Genomic DNA, 22229 nt, shown 5'->3' on the forward strand with positions numbered 1-22229 from the left:
TACACCCCTCCAAGGCTGTCACTTTCCCTCCCCTCTCTATGAGTTTCTTCCAGAGCCTGTCCTGCCTGGGGACAGCTCACTGGAGACCCAGAGCAGAGGAAGCACTGCCTAAGTCCTGTTATTTTGGAGGATCACCTGCCCGCTCCTCAGATAGCTGTGTTGGTTGGCAAACACTGGAGTAACGTGGTGACATGTTCCTTGCTGGCAGGCAGTGCTCCAAATTCCAGTAATGCCAAAAGGGATTTGTGGTGCCTATTCCAACACCTGCAGCACATTCCCTGGAGAATTTGCCTCTCCAGCAAGCCTAGATCCCACTGCTTTTAGCTGTGCCACGTCTTTGGGAGCCTTTCCATGTGCTGTCTCCATCTGAGTCTGTTCAGTTGGTTCAGTGTTGGCAGCCATGTCCTGGTGCCTCTGGATCTAGACCTGCTCAGGCAGCAGGGTGCAGGCAGGCTGGGTGCTCCTACAGAAAGGAAAGAGGATATGAAAGCACCCTGTAAGCACAGGGAGAAAAATTCAAGACACTTAAAGATGTCATTTAGCTTGAACTCTTGTTGCACCTCCTGCCTTTATAACTCGATTGAGGACCAACAGATGTCTCTGGCTGAGACCAAGCCATCCCACCTGCAGCATCCTCACTCAGGTGTTTCAGCCAAACTTGTGTGTCCCCTTCCAGCACACAGCACCAGCCAGACTCACATGCACAAACCAAGGCTGCTGTGCTGGGGACACTTGGCCACGAGTTTGAGGGGCAGTGCTGGGGCACCTTGTATCTTACTGTGGCTGCCTGGCAGTCCCTTCCAATGTCCTCCAGAAATCCCAGTTCTCCTCTTGCTGCTTCCCAGACCCTTTAACCATCCACCCCATCCACCTCCTGGTCTTGACCGCTGCCTGGAATGGCCCAGGGAGGCTGGTCCTAGTCCAGCACGGCCCAGAGTGGTCCCAGCTGGTGCCCAGTCATGGCAAGCACCCCACAGCTGGTGTCTCCCTGTGGGGAGGGATGCTGGGTTCTGGTGGAGCTGTTGCTCTGCCAGGATTCAGAGGTTGGCTCAGCCTGTTTTCCCCTCAGGCAGAAGTTCAAAGTCTCCATGCTGCTTTGTGCTGGGAGATGGAAGTGAGGGAAAGGAGGAAATGGTGATTCCTGTTCATGACTGACACAGCTGACTGCTCAGTTTGACCTCCCAACCAGCCCTAGGGGACGGATACATAAACACACACACATACATATTTATAGGCACGCTCGCAGCAACTCATTTTGCCCATTTCATTTGGTCCATGAAGATGCTGCTCTTCTTCTTACTTTCACTCTTCCATTTCAACCCATCTCTGAGCCTAAGAATCTGTTCCTTCAATGTGAGGTCTTTTGGAGAAGCTAAAATAGCCAGACCTGAAGTCATCAATGCTGTGGTGAAGGTACGTTTGTTTGCCTGGATGAGAGACACTGATCTTTCCATGGTTTCTTAGATGCACAATCTTGTACTTTTTTGTCTTTCACAGTTAGGTATCAAGCAAAAAAAAAGAGCTAATTATTTTTAAAAATTGTACTCTTAAAGTAAAAATCAGCCTGTGGTTGAACAGAATGTATGTTGTTATTTTAGCCTTAATGGGAATATAATAGAAAAAAAATATTTGCTGTTTCCTTTGGAAATTTAGTTACGAAAGGAGGAAAACCTCAATGGACAGTAAAAATAATTTTCACTTTGAATCCACAAAGCTTTGTTTTGTGATACATTATTTACCTTTTTATGTGCTAGTTACTGTCAAATATTTTTGTCTAATTAAACCTATGCTCATGACAGCAAATAGCATCTATCACATTAGAGTCTGGTAGAAATTTGAAAGACTCAATTGCCAGTCTCTGTAAACAAACCCTCACCATCAGGTTGCCTCTGCAAAAGCTGAAGACACCCCTTTAAAAAGAGCCACCTTTTAGACTTGTAGCTTTGCAAAAGCCCTCTTGAGATGCCCCAGTGAAGGAGGACGTGGGGCTTGGTGTTAGTGGGGTGGCTGTGTGTGCAGAAGGGCACCAGTGAGGAATGGCCATAGGGTTGGGTTGTATTCCTTTTGTTGTAAACTGCCAGAGAAGAGTGGTTTGCTTGGCTTTGCATTCTCAGACAGTTCTTTCTGAACTGTAATCACTGTGGGTAATACATACCGAATTTTGCAGTTACTTAGGTCGTTGTGGATAAGTTTCAGGGCATAAAGAGGGGCTTTTTTTCCTGACAAAAATCACCACAAAGTTTGAAGAACAATGAAATCAGGGGCAGAGGAAAGCCCCTGAGAATGCTGGGCTTTGGGTGAGCTGGACTCTCCCATAGGGAATCCCAGCAGTGACTGTGGGAGCTGAGTCATCAGTCCCTCTGTGGTGTGCAATCCCCTGGTGTCAGGACCTGTTTTCAGACAGTGTGTTTGGGCTTCAGGGGCTATTTCAGAGGAATCTGCAACAAGCAGAGACAGGTGAATGCTTACTGTGGGTAAGGAGTGGTGGGGGCAGAGGCAGCACCCCAGCAGTGGGGGTGATGGAATCAGGCTCACAGGAGGGGGTTTTGCTGCCTCTTCCTCTCCACACTTCCTTTTCAGGGTCAGGTTCCAAAGTTTTTCACTAAATCTGAAAGTATTCTGCTCTCGGGTTCCCTCTCCCAGTTCCTGCTGGGGCGTGCAGCAGCTCTGAAAGCAGAAAAGCTTCGCTCCAGCCCCTGCTCCCCTCCCACGGTCCCAGGCTGCAGCCACTTCTTTCACAAAGAACCTCCCCCGTGCCTATAACCACTTCTGTCTGGCCCCTTCCCAATCCCCTAAACCAGGCATGTGCACACTTCCTCCTGCTCCTTCCCCTTGCAGATCATCTCCCGCTGTGACATCATGCTGCTGATGGAAATAAAGGACAGCAAGAACCGAGTTTGTCCTCTCCTGGTGGAGAAGCTCACCAGGTAGGATGGCCGTGGGCAAATGGACAAACACTGGGAAAGGGGCAAGGGGCTGTGCTCTGCTCTGTGCCACTTCCCTGGGGCAAAATCTGAGGATCTGGGCTGTGCCGCAGTGTCCAGAAAGGACCAGACCCTGGCAGTATCACTGAGGGACAAGAGCAAGAGAAGCTCCAGACCACTGTAGAACACATTGTAAAATCAGTATAACCAAATTAAATTCAATTTGCTACAGAGAAGTTCCCGAAGGAGAAAAAAATTAAGGGGGAATGTCGTCACCAGGCTGGTATCAGGCTGCAGCAGGACAGCCACCTTCCTGCAGGGCCTGGAACTGCCTTAGATTAGGGATTGCTTGCTGGACAATCCTGACATCCAGAGGAAACCACAGCGTTCAGCTGGCTGGGCATGATACCCAGCTGAGGGAGAGACAGAGGCTGCAATGAGCAGGGAGAGGGTGGAGAGAAGAGCAAGGGATGGAGCAGGGGTCCAGCTCCTGAGAAAGGTTTGGTGTCTGTACCCACCTGCCTCTGAGGTCAGGCAGGCAGTGCCCAAAGCCCTGGGCACAGGCAGAATTATCTCGCTCTCAGCCCCTTGTGAGTGCAGAAATAAACTCAGGAACATCCCTTTCCTCCCAGCCAGCTGAAGGGGCCAGAGGAGCAGTACAGGTGCGTGGCCAGTGAGAGGCTGGGAAGGAACAGCTACAAGGAGCAGTATGCCTTCGTCTACAGGTGGGTGAGCCCCTGTGCCGACGAGCCAGCCCCTCCCTGCCCTGCGGGGCACAGCCCGCGGAGACGGGCTGGACAAGGGGCTGGCTTTGCTGAGAGGGGGCTGGAGAGGTGCAGGCTGTGCAGGCGGGCTGGGCTGTGCCTGGATGTGGGGATCATCCCAGTGTGTGTGTATCCATCCCACACTACGGCCCGGGGTCCAGGTCAGAGCATGCAGTCAGTGTTAGACACGTCTCAGTGAGCCACAAGTGTGACATCCCCTATCCTGTTCTTTCTGCTGCAGGCAAAATCAGGTATCAGTGAGACAAACCTACCAGTACCCTGACACCCAGCCTGGGGATGAGGATGTCTTCTCCAGAGAGCCCTTTGTCGTCTGGTGGCAGTCTCCCAAAACCGGTGAGGTTTGAGGAACAAGTCACTGTCCCACTGTGAGTCAGCACAGCAGTGCTGGCTGGACCCGAGCATGTCACAGGCAGGGGCTGCATCCCAACCCCACACTGCTTTTCCCTACAAGAGCAGCATTTTCCCTTTAGGGCTGCTGCCTCTGGGAAATGTCACAGCCGGCACATGCCCTGCTGGTAAAGCCTCTGTGGTTGCCATGGGTTGCTGGATGCATTCCAAGCTGCTGGCATAGCCTGGGAGCAGTTACTGTGTGGGTGCTGGATCAGGATTTGCCTGCACTGGCACAGCTCCTCAGGCCCAGATGAGTGCTGGAGGGGGTCACCATGCAACCACAGAAATCACCCTGGTCTACAGTCACAGCAGAAGCTGTTTTTTCCTCAGAAAAAAACCCTTGCTTACAAGTCAGTCTCTGTTTTTTTTGTGAGTCATTCTCTGTTTAACCATTACATTTTTCCTGTTCTGCCTTGTTTTGAAGCTGTCAGTGAGTTTGCTATTATCCCTCTGCACACCCCACCAGGCACAGCAGTGCGGGAGATTGATGAGCTCTATGATGTGTATTTAGATGTCAAACAGCGCTGGAAAACCGAGGTTGGTTGCCACATCTGTGTCACTAATGGGGCTTTGGTACTGAGTCACCAGCCACGTTTTATTTGCTACTCAGAGCTGAAAACCTTAAACCCATTGATAATGCACCCCAAGTTTTGAGTATCTCTTTGCTGTATTTTCATCAAGTTCTGCACATTTTATACAGTAAACTAGATCACCCAATAAAACTATTATCAGCATGCCCTGGTGTGCCCAGGTGTAAGGAGAAGCCCTAGTGCATCCATGGACCATAAAAATCCTCATTGGTCTTCTTTTGAAAAGTCGTACTCATGATTACATTTGGAAACCCTCCTACCTTCCAGAACTTCGTCTTCATGGGGGACTTCAATGCTGGGTGTAGCTATGTTCCCCAAAAGCAGTGGAAGAACATCCGTCTGAGGACTCACTCCGAATTCCTCTGGCTAATTGGTGACAAAAATGACACAACTGTGAAGAACAGCACCAGGTGCCCATATGACAGGTAAAGGGCTCACTGCCAAACCACCCACTGGTCATAACTCTTGAGAGAAAAATTGTATCAAAAGGTGTCAGTGACCAGCAGAGGAAGTAAACATCTCTGAGGCCATCAGAGATAAAACAGTGCCCAGGGGGAACGTGATCCAAATGTTCTAGTCAGGAGCACAAAGCCCTTTGCAGACCAGACTGGGCAGGATTTACACAGAACCAGCCGCTGCTCTGGCTCAGGTGGGATGGGTGACAGGACAGCCAGCAGCACTTCTGATCTGCAGGGAGCCCTGCAAACACCTGGCAGGAGGTGCTGCTGCCTTCTCCATGCCAGCTTTGCACCACGGCTTTTGCTCTTATCTTTGTCATTTGGATTGACAAATGCACAGCAAGGTTCTGTGACACCTGGACATGTGGCAAGTCCTGCTGCCACTGCAGTTCCCTCGGCAGGGACAAGAATACATCAGCTATTAGAGCCCAGAGTCCTCTTGGACAAGTTTCTGGGTCTTAGCAGGACTTCACTGGTACTCCAGTTGTTGTCCTGTGATTTTTGTAACCTTTGAAAATTTGCAGCATTGTTGGGTGGGTTTAGACAGAAGTCATTTAATCCTGGCTTCCAAGGCCAGTGCACACCAAGATAATTGTGTGCCTCTCTGCTGACATCTCTGTGTGGGCAGTCCAGGGGCCGGGACAAGCCACACATAGCTGTGACTTCATCAGAGCCACCTCTCTGGCCACCAGCCCCGTGCAGTGTGGCTGCCACAGGTCAGGCACCCCTTGCAGCACCCCCTTCCCTTGCTCCCTGCAGGATTGTGGTCAGTGGACAGAAGCTCATCCAGGCTGTGGTGCCACACTCTGTCAACATCTTTGATTTCCAGGAGGAATTCCAGATGACTGAGGAGCAGGTAGGCACAGCACAGCCTCTGCAGGGGGAAGGGCTATCACGGGAGCACAGAGTGTCCAGGCAGTGCTGGACACACCTCTGGCTGTGAAACCAGGTCACTGGTGACCACCACTCCCAAACTGATGCTATGTTCACATGCCACCTCCCCACATCCAGCACTGCACATCCAGGCAGGGCTTGCAGAGAGTGAAGGTGGCTCCCAACCCTCTGTGCTGTTGTCCTGCAGGCTCTGGGAGTGAGCGACCATTTCCCAGTAGAATTCGAGTTAAAAGCAAAAGGTGGCTTTTTCAACTGGCTGAGATCAAAGTTTTCAAGGAAGAGGAGACCAAAGAAGAGCCACAGATCGTGATCATGAGCATGCTGAGTCCTCCTACGTGGCATGGAAATGCACAGATGCCAGCAGATCTTGTAGAAGACTGGTGTAGAAATACTCACAGCAAGTGCAATTGCTTCCAATATTTTTACCCAATATAGTGGGTAAAAAACACCAAATACTGAGTTAAAATTCAAATATTTTGAGTGAGAAGGCAAATTAAACCTTCACGCTGTTTTTTCTTCATTGTACAGAGAAAAAAAATCAGCTAGAAGCAGCACACTGTATTTACTGTACTGGTCACAAATGCAAGGAGCTACTGCAGGGCTAAAATTCTTCTGTGTGCTTTACCTGCAACACCCGAGGGGCAGGGAACTCCATGTTCCCGTGGGCTCTGGAGCTCTGCCATTCCTCTGCAGGGGCAGAAGGATTAAAAGGACATTTTGCATCATGTGTGTGTGTGTGTCTCTGTGTGTTTGTGCTTCAGGGCTGCAACCAGCAGACATGAGGCTGTACCTGGTGGTAGAATATTGCTGAATTTAGAGTATTTCTCTGTGGGTGAGGAGTTTAAATTGGTCACAGCATCCAGGGATTCGGAGAAGACAGAAAGAAAAGACAGAGGGACAGGCAGTGAGAGCCCCTTTTCTGCACTGCCCCAGCCCAGGGCAGCAGGAAGCTGATGGTTCTCACCCTGCCCCCCTGCAGACCTCAGGTGAGATGTCCTAGGGATCCCAGATGACACTAATGTCAACAGAGTGTCATAAAATTCACATCAAAATCTGATTTCAGCATCCTGACATGGAAATGAACTGCATCCCCCCTCAAAAAAAAAAATTCTCCATGGCAGCCCAAAGTCCTCTTATGAACCAGACTTCAGTGGTGATTATTTAATGTAATGGTACAGCAATCTGTTTTCCTAGCTCAGCCCACAGGCTGTATTTAGTGCAAACCAAACCCCGTCACACAGATGGCATCTGGAGAGTGGGAATAATCCAACTGTTACTAGAGACAAATATTCATCTCCCTTCATCAATGCACCCCAGGTTGCCTGCTGAAGGGGCAGGGAGGGCTGGTGAGTGAGAGAGGCTTTGTGGGGAGGAAAACAGTCTGGCCTTTGTGAAACCCACTGTTCAGGGAGAGGAATTTGAGGAAAGAAACTAAATCAAGAGAAAAATTTCCCAGGAGGTTGTATGCAAGGCAGACAACAAATCCTCCAACATTTAGTAGCAATTATACTTGAAATGATGGATGCAGTATTTCATGTGCTCCCTCACAGTGCAATCAACACAAAGGAAAAAGCCTGATTTAGAACCAATATTTACACTGAGATTTTTATAGAGATGCTCTGTCTGGCTGACATCAGTGATGGTTCGTGTGAAGGCTGAAATCAGCCTGAGTCCCTGGCCTTGTTTCTATGTGAGCACTTTCTGTCTGCTGGCCTTCAGAAATGAGCAGGGCACAGAGAGAAATCACCCTCCAGAAAAGCAATAAAGGACACATTCAGTCATGAAAAATATGTAATTGCAACTAAGTTTTGCTGGAAATATTTATCCTTATTTGCAATATTTGGTGTAGCCCTTTATCCAGCACTTGCAAATAAGAGATGTGACCAGAGAGCAACCTTGGGAGTGATGTCAGTGGCTTTAGAGCAATGTGCTGGGTTTGGCTGGGCTAGAGTGAATTTTCTTCGCAGCAGTTGCATGGAGCTGCATCTTGGATTTGTGCTGAAAACAGCGTTGATAACACAGGGATGTTTTTGTTGCTGTTATGCAGCATTTTCTGTCTCTCACCACATCAGTGCACAAGAAATTGGGAGGAGATGCAGCCACGACAGCTGACTCCCACTGACCCAGGGGATATCCCATACCACATGGAGTCCTGCTCAGCACTTCAACCCTGGGGAAGAAGAAGGGCTCATCTGGTAGAGATGCAGAACTTCTGACCAACAGAAAGACAGCTTAATGCAAAATTAAGAGCTGGGACACAGTTCTGTGGATTGACAGCAGAGACAGCATCTGCACTCTTGTTGTACGTTTGATAGGGGCTGGGAGGTGTCCCAACCTCCTGCTGTCAGCACAGTCTGTCTCTCTGGATATTCATTAGACAATATTATAATTACATCCTAAAATATTTAACAGTTCATGTCATCTCTAGATTCCCCCCCCCGGGGACCCAGCTGTCCCAACTGCAAAGGGGTTTTTAAGTTGTTCCAGCCTGCAGGAGCCTCAATACATTCTGCAGCCAGAACAAAGTTTCTCTTTTTGATGAATAAGGCTTCTTGAGCTTTATTTATGATCAAACAGAAGTTTTTCACTGGGAATCCAAAATTCCTGGAGAGACTTTGTCTCATGCAAGCCAGATCTCAGATTATGGCTGGGAGAGAAACAAAGAGGCTCTTCAGAAGCAGAGAACTGTTTCCTCCCCAGCAGCCCTGTTCAGGCGAGAACAGAGCAGAGAGAGTTCAGCTGAACAAAAAGTGCTTAGCCCCCAGTCCCTCAGGCTGGGGTCCTGGGGAAGCCCTTCTCCAAGGCATGGTACTGGAGGCAGCCTCACTTCCCGCAGACCCAAGGGCTCCATGCCCCACAGTGACACTTCCCCAGCCTACAGAAGGTCCCTCTGCCCCTAACCCCACAGAAACCCACAAGAGGAAGGTTTTTATTGTCCTGGGGGTGTAAGTCACTCGGCAGGGAAACCCCCAGCAGCAGCCGGACTGCCTCTTCTCTACAGCCACAATCATCTCTGCTGGATAGGTCTGTCCATCTGCACCTTCACCTGAGGAGGGTTCATACCCCCTTCCTGGCCACAGTCCTGACACCTCCCTGCCTGCGCCACACAGTGAGACCCTTTAGCCCAGAGCAGGGCTCTGCCTACCTCCTTTTGCCTTTTCTGAGCTGCTGGCAGAAATGAGGACTGGAGAGCTGGCACAAAACCCCACAGGGACCCACCTGGCTTCTCCTTTCAGGGTCTGTACCTAATCTCCAATCTAAACCTGCCCTGGTGCCTCTTGAGGCTGTTTCCTCATCACTTGTTACCTGGCAGGAAAACCAACCTCCACCTGGCTACAGTCTCCTGTCAGGTGCTGTGGAGGGATGAGATCCCCCCTGAGCCTCCTCTTCTCCAGGCTGAACACCCCCACCTGCCTCAGCCGCTCCTCATAAACTCGTGCCCCAGAGCAGAGGTACACGTGTACAGATGTTTGGCCATGTAAAGATGTGCAGCAAATAACTGAGGCAATCCCGAGAAGGGCTGTGTCACACAGCAGGGCTGGTAGCACTGACAGCAAAGCCAAAGGCAGAAACAGCACAGGGCTCCCAGTGCGATGGCAGCAGCTGGCCCAAGCTGGGCTGGTCCACGGCTCCCTCGGCCTCTGAGCACTGGGCAGCCACTGGTGCCCCAGGCTGGAGCTGGCCACTCCTCAGCAAGCATCTGCCACGGAAAGGGACCGTGCGTGGGGCAGGGGCTCCCCGGGACAGGAGTGCTCTTGTGGCACTAGGGGAGCTTCTTTCAGCAGCCCAGAGCTCAGCGGTCCCGCAGGGGCTTTTCTCTGCCGAGCAGGCCTGGGAGATGGAGAGCGGTAGGTGAGGGCAGCACTCATCTTTCTCCTGCCTCGAGTCAAAAGAAAAACAAATTAAAAAATCACTTTCCCCCCTCCATCTAGGGCTCCCATGAGCTCCTTGCCCAGATTGACGCGTTTTCCCGGCTGCTCCTGCCGGAGCCAGGCACGCACAGCCACGGTCAGGGCCCCCTCTGGTGGCACTGCTGGCCGGGTCCCCTCCGGTGACATCACTGTCCAGCTTCCCTCTAGTGGCACCCTGCATGTCCCAGCTGTCCGGGCATCCCGGTGGAACTCACACCCAGCCCCCCAGCAAACTCAAGGAAAGGAAAAGGGATTTCACCTCCTCAGCTGGGAGCTCACGGATCTGCGTCACCCCTGCTCTCCACACAGAGCTCTTCGCTCACCGCACACATGGCTGCCCCAAGGAGTCCTGGGCCCACTGCGTTTCTAAATGAGTTTTGCAATTAAAAGGGAGCCCTTGGTTGGCTTGAGGTCTGGTTTTTCATTTCCCAGAGTTATTTACCTGGGAATCATGCTGTGATGACCCTCAGGAGGCAGCGGCAGCTCCCAGGCCCGGGTGCTGGCAGGTCACAGGGCACATCCACCCCCGGGACCCCCTGGTGTCCCTGCCATACCTGCACAGGGGCAGCTGCCTTGGTCCAGCAGGGACCACAGCCTTTCCTGCCTGTCCAGCCCCTTGGCATGTTTTCTTGTGCCTGTGCTTCTGCTCTTTGCTAGTTTGTACCTGGCTTTGGGAAAAAGATGTGAGGCTGTTCTGGCACCAGTGCCACCATCCCCTCTCTGTAACCACAGATGCCACCAATCCCTTTTCCAATGCCAGGAGAAACTGCAGTCAATTTGGACCAGAGGCTTTTGCTGCAACCACAGAATCATAGAATATCCTGAGTTGAAAGGGACCCACAAAAACAATTGAATCCAGCTCCTGATCCTGCACACAACAAACCCAAAATTCACATTGTGTGCCTGAGAATATTGTCCAAAGTTTTGTGAACGGTGACAGGCGTGGGGCCATGACCACTTGCCTGGGGACCCTGTTCCTGTGTCCATCCACCCTCTGGGTGAAAAAACTTTTCCTAACATCCAACCTTAACCTCTCTGAGCTGGGTTTAGCTCTCCAGCCTCCTGAGGGTTCAGGGACACAACCTCTGCACTCTCACCTGGTATAAAACCACAAGTGCCCTTTCTCTGTAGGCTGGTTTTCCAGCCAGTATGAAAAACAAGGTTAAATACTTTGTGTGCCATTTTAAATATAGAGTCTCTGCTGTCAATGTTTGCAGTGGCAATTTTCTGGTAGAGAGAAGACAGATTTATAAGAATTAATTTCCATATTGGCAAAGTAACAAAAAACCTTCCCTGAAAAACTCTGCAAATGCTGGCATTGAGGTATGAAGGCTTTCTGTGCTTCTCTGTAGGGAGGAGAGCCTGACCCCAGCCAATTCTGGGGAAGCCAGATGCAAAATCCCACCCCCCAAACAAAACACCCTAGCTGGACATCACTGTCAGAAGGAAATATCCACCCTGGCAAGGCCAGCTCCTCCATGGGGCCCAAAGGACTCAGGCTTCCAGCTCAGCAGGGATGTAAATATTTACAGTACCAAGGTCCTGCAGAAAGGCAGCTCAGCACAGGAAAGAGCTGTCAAACATACCTCTAGGTCCTGCTAGATCATATTTTCCTATTAATTTTTTTAAAAAAATCATATATACTAGCCTTTCATTCATGTCATTTAAAGAATGTGCTTTAAATCTCAGTCAAATTAACAGCGACAGGAGCTATAAATCCAACCTGATTTAGTGACAATATTTCTTCTAAGCAGGCAATATAAATTCACAAGTATGAAAATTAACTCTGAAAGTCTGAGAAATTCTGAAAAGCCATTTAAAAGCCTTTTCTCAGGAGGCCCTGGGGAAACAGCCCCACACAAGAGGGGGGTCTGGCAGCAGGGCTGTTTTGATAACCTTCAGTGAAAGGGACCTGAGAATATTAACCATTACTGAAGGCTGTGAAGGAAAAAATTGTTGCAGCCCTCCCTGCTGCATTTCCAGCTCAGATGGAGCTGTGAAGATTTGGCACCTGGGATGGGAATATCTCTAGGTTACTGTAACACAAGGAAAAATTACTTTGAAAACCAAACATTTGTTTAGAGGAGTTTGGGAGTTTGATGCTGAAATGTTCAGGTACCCAGTGGGTTTAGTCCCAGAAAGGCTGAGTGCTCCAGTGCATGTTCTGCACTGCTGCTGTAAGCAGCAAAATTCCAAACACTCCTTTCTGGTGCTCTGGATGTGGACAGATGTAATAAATAAGGAAAAAAAAACCAGAAGATCCTCCAAGCGAGCTGGCACACAGCACAGATAAACACCTGGGGATGCTGCCAGCAGCTTTGCAGGGCCCCATTCCTTGGGTGCCAGAGCTGGCCCTGACCTGACAGAAGAAAACCTGGGCAACCAATTTCATTTGGCTCATGGGAGAGCATGGCACAGCCAGCTGTCGTAATAACAAATGGTTTGGAAAGTCTTTTCTCAAACAAATAAAAACCACTGTGTAAAAAAGCATTGTGCCATTCCCTGAATTAAGTTTCATGCAACTCCATCCCAGTTTCTGTCAAGTGATGTCTGTAACCACTTTGGATAGGCCTTTCCACGTGATTTATAGAGTTTGTTGCTTTTTTTTTTCAGGTGAAAAAAGTGTATTGTCTACACAATACGAGTGCATCTCAATGTGGAATAAAAATAATTAGAAAAAAATAATCAAATGAGTTTAAAATAAATAAATGCAGAAGCTAAAAGTGAGTAGAGAAAAAAAGCATGGATTGGAAATTTCACAATCTCACTTTCAACAGACCATTAGAGGGAAAAGTAATTACAGGGTTTGCATAATCTGACCAAACCCAGAGCCCTGCTAAGCAACAGCCCCAGCACCCACATTGTCAATGTGCCTGGCTGATGTCAGAGCAGGTCACAGCTTTTTGGGGGTGAGAGGAGATCCAGCTTGGACTCACAAAATGCTCTGTAGGGCCCAGGCCTGGAGACTGACCACTGCAGCAACATGGATCAAAAAAAATTCAAGGATTAATTATATAAATTTTAAAATTAAATATTAATTATGTAAAGATTAATTATCTGAATTATTAAAATAAATAGTATATTTTAATTACCTAAATAATATTAAATATTTAAAACTGTTAAAGTTATTAAAATCATTTAAATGAAAGTATTTATTAGAGCTACAACTGCACAAGGCAAAATGCAATTCTGTTTTGCATACAACACCCCGTGAGGTATTTGCCATGCTGGCTGCAGAGATGGCCATCAGAAACACAGAGCCAAGGCCATGGACAGCCAGAGGGGTCAGAAGAGGGAGCTCCAACAGCTCCCCAAAGCAAAGGAGCCCAGTGGGCACCCAGTGAGATCCCAAGGGATGGCAGGAACAAGCACAGCCCGGGGTCAGGGACAGCTGCAGGGCAGACTCGAGCTGCAGGATAGGGACAGACTTGGGTGTGTGGGTTGTGAGGAGCTCCAGGACACCTCCAAACACCCCTTCTCTTTGCCATCGAGATGCACAGATGGATCCCACCAATACCAGGCAGGGAGTTGGAAAGCTCTGGAGTTCCCATCCCATGTAACTGCTGTGCTGCAGGACTTACCTTCCACCAGGCACCAAAGCCCCCAGTGAACCTCCCAGATGTGCCATGGGTCCCAGCACGTGTCCCCACGTGTCAGTGCCCTGCGTTGGGTCACTGCTCAGCAGCAGGCAGGGCTCCAGCTGGCTACCAGGGCACTGCCACATCTAGTGCAGCACCCACAGGACAGCTCAGGCCACCTAAGGAAGGATGAAGTTCCCAGGGGAGCTCATAGGTACTAAGTGGCCAAACCCTACAGCAAACCAGCACCAGGGAGAGACTATAAACAAAGAAAAAGAACTTAGGTTCAACCAAAGTGGTAGAAAAGCACTGCCACACCTAAAGGTAAAAAACTGATGCCAGTTCCCCTTTTATACTGAAGAATGTGCATCTTCTACCATTGCAAGTCTGCCCAGCAGGAGGCACTGGGACATCAGTAACCCGTGACCACACCCCAGCCCTACAGCTGCCTGCTAAGGTAGCCACGGCACCCATTCTGCAGAGCAGCATGTCCCCAAAGCACTGATCTGTGCCCAACACAGTCAGTCCTCAGCTGGCAGAGCTGCTGCAGGTAGCTGAATGTTGTTGTCAAAATCAACCCTGCCAAGAAGTTCTTCTGGTCACCACTGGCTGGCTGCTTGCTGTCCTTAGGTGATTTTGTGGCCACTCCTCAGCTGTCAGTGTCCAGGCTAGGCAGAGTTGGTCACTTGAAGCAGATCTCAGTTTTCATTGGCGGTATCCCCAGCCACAGTAGCAATCAGGGTCCATCAACTTCACAGACAACTCCTGCTAGTTTCAGCAGGCATCACTAAACCAAGACAAGGGGCAGGAGACAAGGGAAAGCCAGACAAGCACAGGGGGGCCTGGGACATGAGTTACACAGGTGAGATGCTCTCAAGGTTTACTCACATCAACAGCCGTATCCAGGTTTGTTTTGTTTCAAAACATTGACTAGGAGGCTCATGCTGACATACCTACCACAAGGCTAATGAAACACAGTTAACTATAAAAAGGAAATAATCTGATAAACCTGGGGTAGGAAAGTCCTTGGCAGCCACTGCATCTCAGATTTCACCAGAGCTTTCAGCAGGAGAGTGTTTGGGAAAACATCTGCTGGTTTCCATGGCTGTGTGCCTGGAGGTGCTGGCCCCAGGTGTAGGGAGACACCTTCTGCAAACACCCCCAGGGATCCTGGGGGGAGCAGTGGGGGCCGGGAGCGCTCTGGGATCACAGCCCAGATGGCAGCTCTGGGGACAGAGCACTGCCCCCGTGCCTGGGCTCTGCAGAGGGACAACCAGCACAGCTGTGTAATGCTCCATCCACACCGTGCCCACTGCACCATATGGCCTAAACTTCTGCCATTTTGTTTAAGCGGAAAAAAAAAGGTTTCGGGGGGGAAAAAATAATGATTTTGAGGTTCTGCCCAGATTTTCATGGCTACCTGCACAGCTTATAGGCTATTAGATCTGCCTGAAGCTACTGTGTGGTGCAGCTTCTGTCTGAACTTTACTGACTACATATGAAAAGAATCCGACGTTGTTTTTAACATGCACATTTTAATGAAGCAACCATTTCTATTTAATAAGTTATAAGATACAATTTTACAATCCTGCATTTTATTCCAGTTTATTTTGTTTTTACTTTCTAGTTTACAATGTAGTGAGCATTTCACATTAAGGCACAAAAAAGCACAGTAAAAAAAACCCCAACCTTCCTTTTTTTTTCCTAGTAACTGTGCTGGAGAGTAGTACATCCACACATAATTACAGAACCGTAAGCATGAACTTCTCCCAAGGGACAGTGACATGTCAACAGGTTTTCAACAAATCCTACCTTCTCCAAACAGCAGAGTGTGAGCTCATCAGAAGAGTTTACTAAAGCCCCAGCAGCTGACAGTAATTCAGATATGCACCTGGGAAGTAGTATGGAGTAATCCGGGACAAACAGACAAGTTACAAGGAAGTTTGCACTCCCTAACCCTCAGCAGCAATGCCTGTTGCAGCACGAAGGGGATTTCAGGAGAGATGAAAGAAACATTGCCTCAGGCATGTCCTTGGACTCAGATACAATAGAACACCTTGCACCAAAGAGGGGTTTTTCATTGATATTGCTATTGTTGGTATTGCTATTACTGGTAACTTCACAGACCCACCCCTGTGTCCCACTGCAGATGTGGGTTCCATTCCCAGGATGGCTTCTTTGCCCTGTCTCAGACACTGGCCTGGCCTGCAGCCCCCAGGGGAACCAGTGGTCATCTTCTCAACACACCGTGGCGCTCCGGACTGCAGCGACTCTGGGTCACACAGGTGACAGCCATGCCTGGCTTGGCAAGTTCAGGGGCTTCACTTCACCCAACCCACCCAGGGCTTGCTCTTAAACCAAGAAGTGTGTGTGGGGTGTTACCTGTAAAGTTACAGAAACATCACCAGCATCCCAAGCTCATTAAAAACCGCATTACTAGCATCATGGCCAAAATGCTACCTGTTCTCTAGAGTTACAAAGCATTAACATAGAGAGGCTGAAAGCTTACAGAAGTAATTTTCAGTCTGCTTTTGGTTTGCTACAAAAGATAAACTTTTTCTAAATGTAAACCATTAGCAAAGCATTTTCAGAAACATTTTAAATTTGAGTGGTAAAGCTACTTGTAATAGCTTTTTATAATGTTGAGTATTAAAATTGATCAAGTATACAAAGGCACCTATTATAGTACCAGTTTTACCTCATTTCTTTACAGAAAAGAATTTGAACTGGGGACAGCCCAAGTCATATTCCATAACTAAAATGTAAAGTCTCCAGTCAAATAAAATCAGTAGTTAAGATACCCAATTACAAAGACAAATTCCAGTTTTCAATTAACACCTAAAGTCTTTAACATCCGCAAGGGAAATTAGTGTCTATTCATCCACATGATTCTCCAAACATTAACAGTGACCCGGACAGTACTACAAAGGTACAATTTGAGGAGATATTAAATAAATTGACATTAGGTTGGTAAGTAGGATAGAAGTGAAATGCTTGTAAAAACAGTTAGAGTTTATGTCTGACTACTGAAATGTGAGCCGTGTGTATCTAGAAACTGCGTTTTGCAACACGACTGCACCCAGTACAACTCTAGCTCTGAACTGCACAGAGACCACCTGAGAGGACCTTTATGGAACAGAAACATGGAAGGGGCTCCCAGGAATGTGCTCGTCACCCCACTTCACTGCCAGGACATAGTCCCCCCTTTCCTTGACGACATAAGTGACGTTGTACTGGTGGCTGCCCAAGTGCTTGATGGACACCTCTTCACATGGTATTGTAGGTCCGTGGACGCCAACTAACAGCATGTTGGAACCTACAGCAAAACACACAACTGTTAACACCCCTGAGCTTAAACAAGGCAGCGTGCATAATAGTTCTGCAACACATGGATTTTTTTTTTTAATTTTAATCCAGAGTGATAGTTGAGGCATACATCAGATTAATTTGGTATAAGAAAGAATTTTATATCAAAAAGCTTTCAGCCTCATAGAGGCGAGGGTTTATCTGTGCTGTTTGCCAGACCTGACAGGTTACCACTAACTACAGGTTACCTCTAAGTAGAGCACAGGAGCCATCAATGCTGCTTGTGAAAACAAGATGCTATTGCTTTACAAGTACTTCATCAGAAGTTAATAGCAGAGGCTAGTGGACACAGCTGGCCTCTAATCCACCCACCACAGAACTCCCAGATGATGATGATGAGCATCAAAAGGTTACAGGAACACCATGCATTACACGCTACAATGCACCACAAGGGTTGCTTAAGTTCAGCAACCTGTTTGTTCTCGTGCCATAGCCCCGTGGTTCTTTCAGGTGCACCAGGCTCAGACAATGCCAGGAGAGGAACTAGCATCTTTACAGCCTCTGTATTAGGACTGACTTGGTAATCACAGTATAGTACCTAGGATTTTTCTTTAGTACCAGATCATTATCTCAAGCTCTGAATTTTAACTCTCCAAGTTGGTTTGGGGGAAAAAATGCCCAGCTAAACCACCAACCCAGAACATCCATCTGGTTTCTGTATCCATACCTGCTTTGCTGCAGTCCACAGAGAAGGAGCTTTTCTGACCCACAAAAGCCTTTGAGAGTCCTGCTCCCCGGGAAACCACTTTGCTGGCATCCGAGGTGGATTTGGGAATGGCGCTATAGCAAGTTTCAGTCGATGACCTTGTCACCGACTCTACCAGGATGGAAGAGGTTTCGTTGGCACTGCCTGGACTAACCAGTCGCTGCCCTGGAAACAAAAAAGGTTTCTGACATTCAGATTTGCCCCATCTGAAAGGCATTCACAAGGTTTCAAAACCCTCCTAATGACTAGCATGCATTCTCCATCCAAAAGGCATTTTTGGAGAGGAGCAATTTCCTGGTGGGTATTACGCTGACATCTTCCAGCAGTGCTGGCAACAATCCCATCCCAGAGCCCTCAAGTGGCTAAAGGACCACAAGAACTTCAGGATTCATTAAGCAAAGCGGGTTGCTTAAGAAGAGTTAATTGTGCTCCAATCACCAAAAATGAGTTGGCAGAAAAGCAGGTGCAATTTTGCAATAACCCATCCTGAAAGCAGAGCGTGTCCTAGCCTGGGGGAGCGCAGTCCCTGCCACCCTCTCCCAAGAACATCACCAGCTATGGGGACCAAAAGAAGGTTCACAAGCTCAGCAGGAGGAGTAGAGATGAGCTTCAGACTGTGCTTTAAGCACAGTGCTGGAGAGAGAACAAGCTTCCTATACCAGCCTTTCTCACCTCACCTAAGAGCCTCCCAGTCATTACTGACCTTTGGCTAGGTGATACCTTCACCAAAATGAGACCAAGAGAGGCAATACATGCTACAGGTGAGCAGGTTTCAGGCTTTAAGGGTGGGGGGGAAATGGGTAAATAAGACATATTTCCCTATGACCCATGCAAGACCCTAGCACTACATCAGGACTTAATATTACCCCATAAAGCTGTTTTATGGCCCATCACTGAGTCAAGCTGCCAAGCTCCGACTAATGCTTTTGTAGCTGCTCCTAAGACCCCTCATCTAGGCTTTGGAGATCATGGGGAGAAATGTTTTGCTTCTCATCGTTTTGGGCATCTAAATCAGAACACTACATTGTCTCAGAAGCATGTTTTGCTGAATGACATGACCTGCTTCAGGCACAGAGTAAATACTAGTTAGCTTTTTACCTGTAACCTTTGCCTTGAAAGGGCTGCCCACTATGTGGTTAGGTCCACCATATTTAACTCCAATTAAATAGTTTCCTGGAGCCATGGGTGTGTACATGACTTTGTAACCTTCTGGAGTTTCCTGGCAGTCCATTTTCACCTTTGATGGCCCTTCAATTGTAACAGAGAGGGTACCTGGACCAGCCTTGGTCGTGTTAATGAAAAACTCCGACTGCAGTCCTAGAAAGACGTAGCACAGTGAGACACACTCTTCCTCACACCCGATGTTACACACGCAGCCTCAGGCATTCAACAAGGGGTAATTCGGCGCAAGATCAGTCTGCCCAGGGCTGCAGGCAGGGAGGGACACCACATCCACCCCAGATGGAGCTCTGCACCCCTGGCAACCTCCCCAGCGTCATCCTGCTCCCTCCTCCAGTTAGGTTATGTGGCTGTGTGGGAGAAGGGGTCATGAGAGCCCTTCAGGACTCAAGTGGAAGTAATTTGGTATCAAAAAACTGGCTTAGAGAGAAAACAAGAGCTTTTCTGCTGGGCATCAGAGTCCACACCCATACAGCTCCAGCAAGGCTAAGTTTGGGAGAGCTCAGAGCTGTCTCGCTGCCTGGGCTGCAAATCAGCCATGAAGAGCCCACAAGAAAGCAGGAGAGACAAGGGGCAGGAGATGGCCTGGAGGAGATGGGTGTTTGAACTGCTCGGCAACAGCACTCCAAGCAGTTTGTGGAAACAAAAGCTTGTTTAATTACAGCATCTGGTTAACACAGCTGAATTATTGCTGCTAATACTAAGCCAATGACACAATGCCAGCAACACAAGAAAAAATTAAGTAAGGCTTTCAGCCCCCAAATAATTTACTGTCAGACTCTGGCCTCAAATATTTATGATCTTTGGGCTGTTACATGAGACACTGCTGAGGAAGAATAAAGTGCTCAGGCACACTCAAAACCAGGATGGCCATGGGAAAGTTTACTGCTGCTGCGATGGAAGCATGGAGACGTGGGAATAAACTCGAGAGAAGTTTCTAGCCTCCCCACAAAAGAGGCTGCTGTGTCGCAATGCTGGAAGAGCCCAGCTCCCACAGAGGATTGCTCCTCCAGCGCTCCAGCAGCCCTTTCCCCTGGCACCACCGGCCCGGGAGGTCAGGCATCAGCCGCAAGGCCCTGCTCAGCGGGAGACAAGTTAATTCTCAAAGCCGCAAGCTCCACAGCAACTCTCCTCGCTGAGAGCTCCTGCTCCAGAGGCACTGCTTTTCCTGTGCCCCAGATGAAGGCTCGCATTGTTGGAGGCTGCAGACGCTCAGCCCTCCCAGGGGGATGGTTCAGGTGCTCAGCCACTGAAACCCCTACACTGGGTCATTGTTCTGAAACGCTGCTCAGCAGCTCCCAGGGCACTGCACTTTTGGCAGTGGCCCGGATTCAACAACGGGGCACAGAGCAGCTTTGCTGAAATTAAACAGTCTATTTAGATTAAAAACAACCCCAAGCACCTTTATAGATGAAGAAATATTCCCCTGTCCCTGATGCATCACTGGCTGGTATTAATGAGTGCTTTTGTTTCCACCTATTAAAGGAGCTCAAGCTACATCTTTATTTTATAGAGTGTATCTACATGTTTCCAAAACCAACTGCTTGGTTCCTCCAGAACAGCAGAAGCTTTGTCTGAATAACTGCAGTATTTTTTTTTTCTCCACAGGAAGAAAAAAAGTATGAAATGGAGTCCACAGGAGACAGCAGTGGATAGGACAAAATGAACTAGCTACCCCTTTACACAACAAAAGGAGAGAAAAATAATCATTCTACACTGCTATTTACCTGTGTGTGTGGCCTGAGCAAGAACACAAATAAATCAAAGTGCATATCCTGGAATGTTTTCGTACTAAGGCCACAAATCATAGAAATGAAAAAACAAACCCTAAACCCTACATTCTTGAGTTGAGAACTATCAGATGAGGCAGCCACAGCAGACAACGAGGTGCCAGATTTCCAAGAAGAGACTGTTCATGCTGCATCTGGAGCATGCACAGCACACTACCAAGAGAACAACCCACCTTCTCCCTAGGGTTTACAGATCCTACAGCAGTTCACTTGAGATTTCTTGGAGGTGTAAGCACCAAAGGGAATGTAACAAGGTACACCCTCATACCCATTTAATTAACACAAGTTAAACAAGATTCCTTCATCTCTAGACAGCCAACTCAGAGTGTTCACACGTGGAAGGGAGCCAGAGCATCTCTGGAGCTTGAGGGACCACCGACGTGGAGTTAAGCTAACCAGCAGAGCTGTAGCCCAGCTGCTAACCAGCAGTTCAGTGAATGCAGGTTGCAGTTGCTGATTTACAGAAGTTTTAAGTTTGTTAAGGCTCAGTATAGGCTGCAGACTTGTGAGTGATGGTTATAAGCATGCTAGAAAGCAAAATTAGCCTGCACTCAGGTCTGCAGAGAATGTGGGTTAGTTCAGCTGCCTTAGCAGGTGAAGTAATGTAACAGTATGCCTAGAAATAGGTTCTGAACGTGTCCAAGCCCAAGTGCAAGCAGGTATGTAGGAGAAGGGTTACCCGTGGTGCCGCTCTCCAGGCCGGATCCGTAGGCTGTGACAAGGGCAGGGTTGCCTGCCTGGCCAGGCTCGCCCACGCGCACTTTGAAGGGGCTGCCCACCACATGGCTCCCGTTGAACTTCACGTCGATGGAGTGGATGCCGTTCTCGTGCGGGATGAAGCGAACGGCGTACTTATCTGCAACACACAGGGGGCTCTTCTGACGCAGCCGAGACAACAACCCAACCATAAACCACCAATTAAACACAACGCAGGGCTCATTAGCAATCCGAGCTTCTGAAAGCCTTTGACATATTTTGGTCCCCGTTTAAGTGAGCTCAGCTACACAAACTGCTAAACTTGTATTTAATCAGGAAAATGCCATACTTGTCACAGACGGTTTTACAGCTTGTATTTTCACCTTATTCACTAGGACTTGATCTCAACTGTCATCTCGTCTGAGAGTTATTTGCCTCACTCATGCACTAAACATGAAAACTGAATCACAGCCCAATCTGTCGGCAGCTGAGGGAGTCGTGTGTAGAAGAAAAGCAGCTGGTCAGAGCAAGCCAAGTCTTAGCAGCAAGCTGAGTGTGCTGCTCTAACACCACACCTTTATCTAATGAAGTCATTTAGCAATTTGCTGATATTTCACATTTTTGATTGCATGTTAACTCAGAGGTGGGACTGATCTCCCCCAGCTGGACAGCTGCTGTTTGTTCATAGTACAGACCATAACTCATACAGACTTCAAGTGAAAAAGAAAAGCTCATTGCTGAAACAGGTGTTGAGCTTTCTGTAGTGTTTGCTTATAGACAGCTTCCTTGACATTTCATGTGAAGGAGTGAGTGTGAGTTAAAAATAAACTATTAGTCAAAGATTGAAGCATAGCTTTGAGAAATAAACTTCTTCCCTGGTTAAATTCAACAAGCACATCATATTTAATTTATTACTAATGTCACTGTACCTTCCCTGCCAAGCCAAGACTTGAATACCTCTA

The 22229-nt window shown here is 48.4% G+C and overlaps 2 protein-coding genes across 3 annotated transcripts in view; one reads left to right on the plus strand and one right to left on the minus strand.

Annotated features, from left to right (window-relative positions):
- Positions 1 to 1275: 1275 nt before the first annotated feature.
- Positions 1276 to 6760, plus strand: DNASE1L3 (deoxyribonuclease 1 like 3). The gene is made up of 8 exons (XM_033071807.1): positions 1276 to 1413; positions 2839 to 2927; positions 3557 to 3649; positions 3930 to 4042; positions 4524 to 4636; positions 4957 to 5114; positions 5907 to 6003; positions 6229 to 6760. The coding sequence occupies exons 1-8, from the start codon at positions 1276 to 1278 to the stop codon at positions 6349 to 6351; spliced, it is 924 nt and encodes a 307-aa protein (XP_032927698.1). The 3' UTR covers positions 6352 to 6760.
- An 8285-nt stretch (positions 6761 to 15045) lies between these two features.
- Positions 15046 to 22229, minus strand: part of FLNB (filamin B) — an 85920-nt gene continuing 78736 nt past the window's right edge. For both annotated transcript variants that reach the window (XM_033071249.1, XM_033071248.2), the window contains 4 exons: positions 21251 to 21427; positions 18701 to 18919; positions 17564 to 17767; positions 15046 to 16846 (listed from right to left, as the gene is read on the minus strand). In XM_033071249.1, the coding sequence (XP_032927140.1) occupies positions 16659 to 16846; positions 17564 to 17767; positions 18701 to 18919; positions 21251 to 21427 (788 nt within the window). In that variant the 3' untranslated portion in view covers positions 15046 to 16658. The remainder of the gene's footprint in view (positions 16847 to 17563; positions 17768 to 18700; positions 18920 to 21250; positions 21428 to 22229) is intronic.

The sequence above is a fragment of the Catharus ustulatus genome, chromosome 13 (genome assembly GCF_009819885.2).
Source record: "Catharus ustulatus isolate bCatUst1 chromosome 13, bCatUst1.pri.v2, whole genome shotgun sequence".
Lineage (NCBI taxonomy): Eukaryota > Metazoa > Chordata > Aves > Passeriformes > Turdidae > Catharus > Catharus ustulatus.

Coding starts and splice junctions, on each gene's coding strand:
- DNASE1L3 (XM_033071807.1), top strand. CDS start 1,276: ATGAAGATGCTGCTCTTCTTCTTACTTTCACTCTTCCATTTCAACCCA. Junction 4,637..4,956: donor AACAGCGCTGGAAAACCGAG/GTTGGTTGCCAC, acceptor CCTACCTTCCAG/AACTTCGTCTTCATGGGGGA. Junction 6,004..6,228: donor TCCAGATGACTGAGGAGCAG/GTAGGCACAGCA, acceptor GTTGTCCTGCAG/GCTCTGGGAGTGAGCGACCA.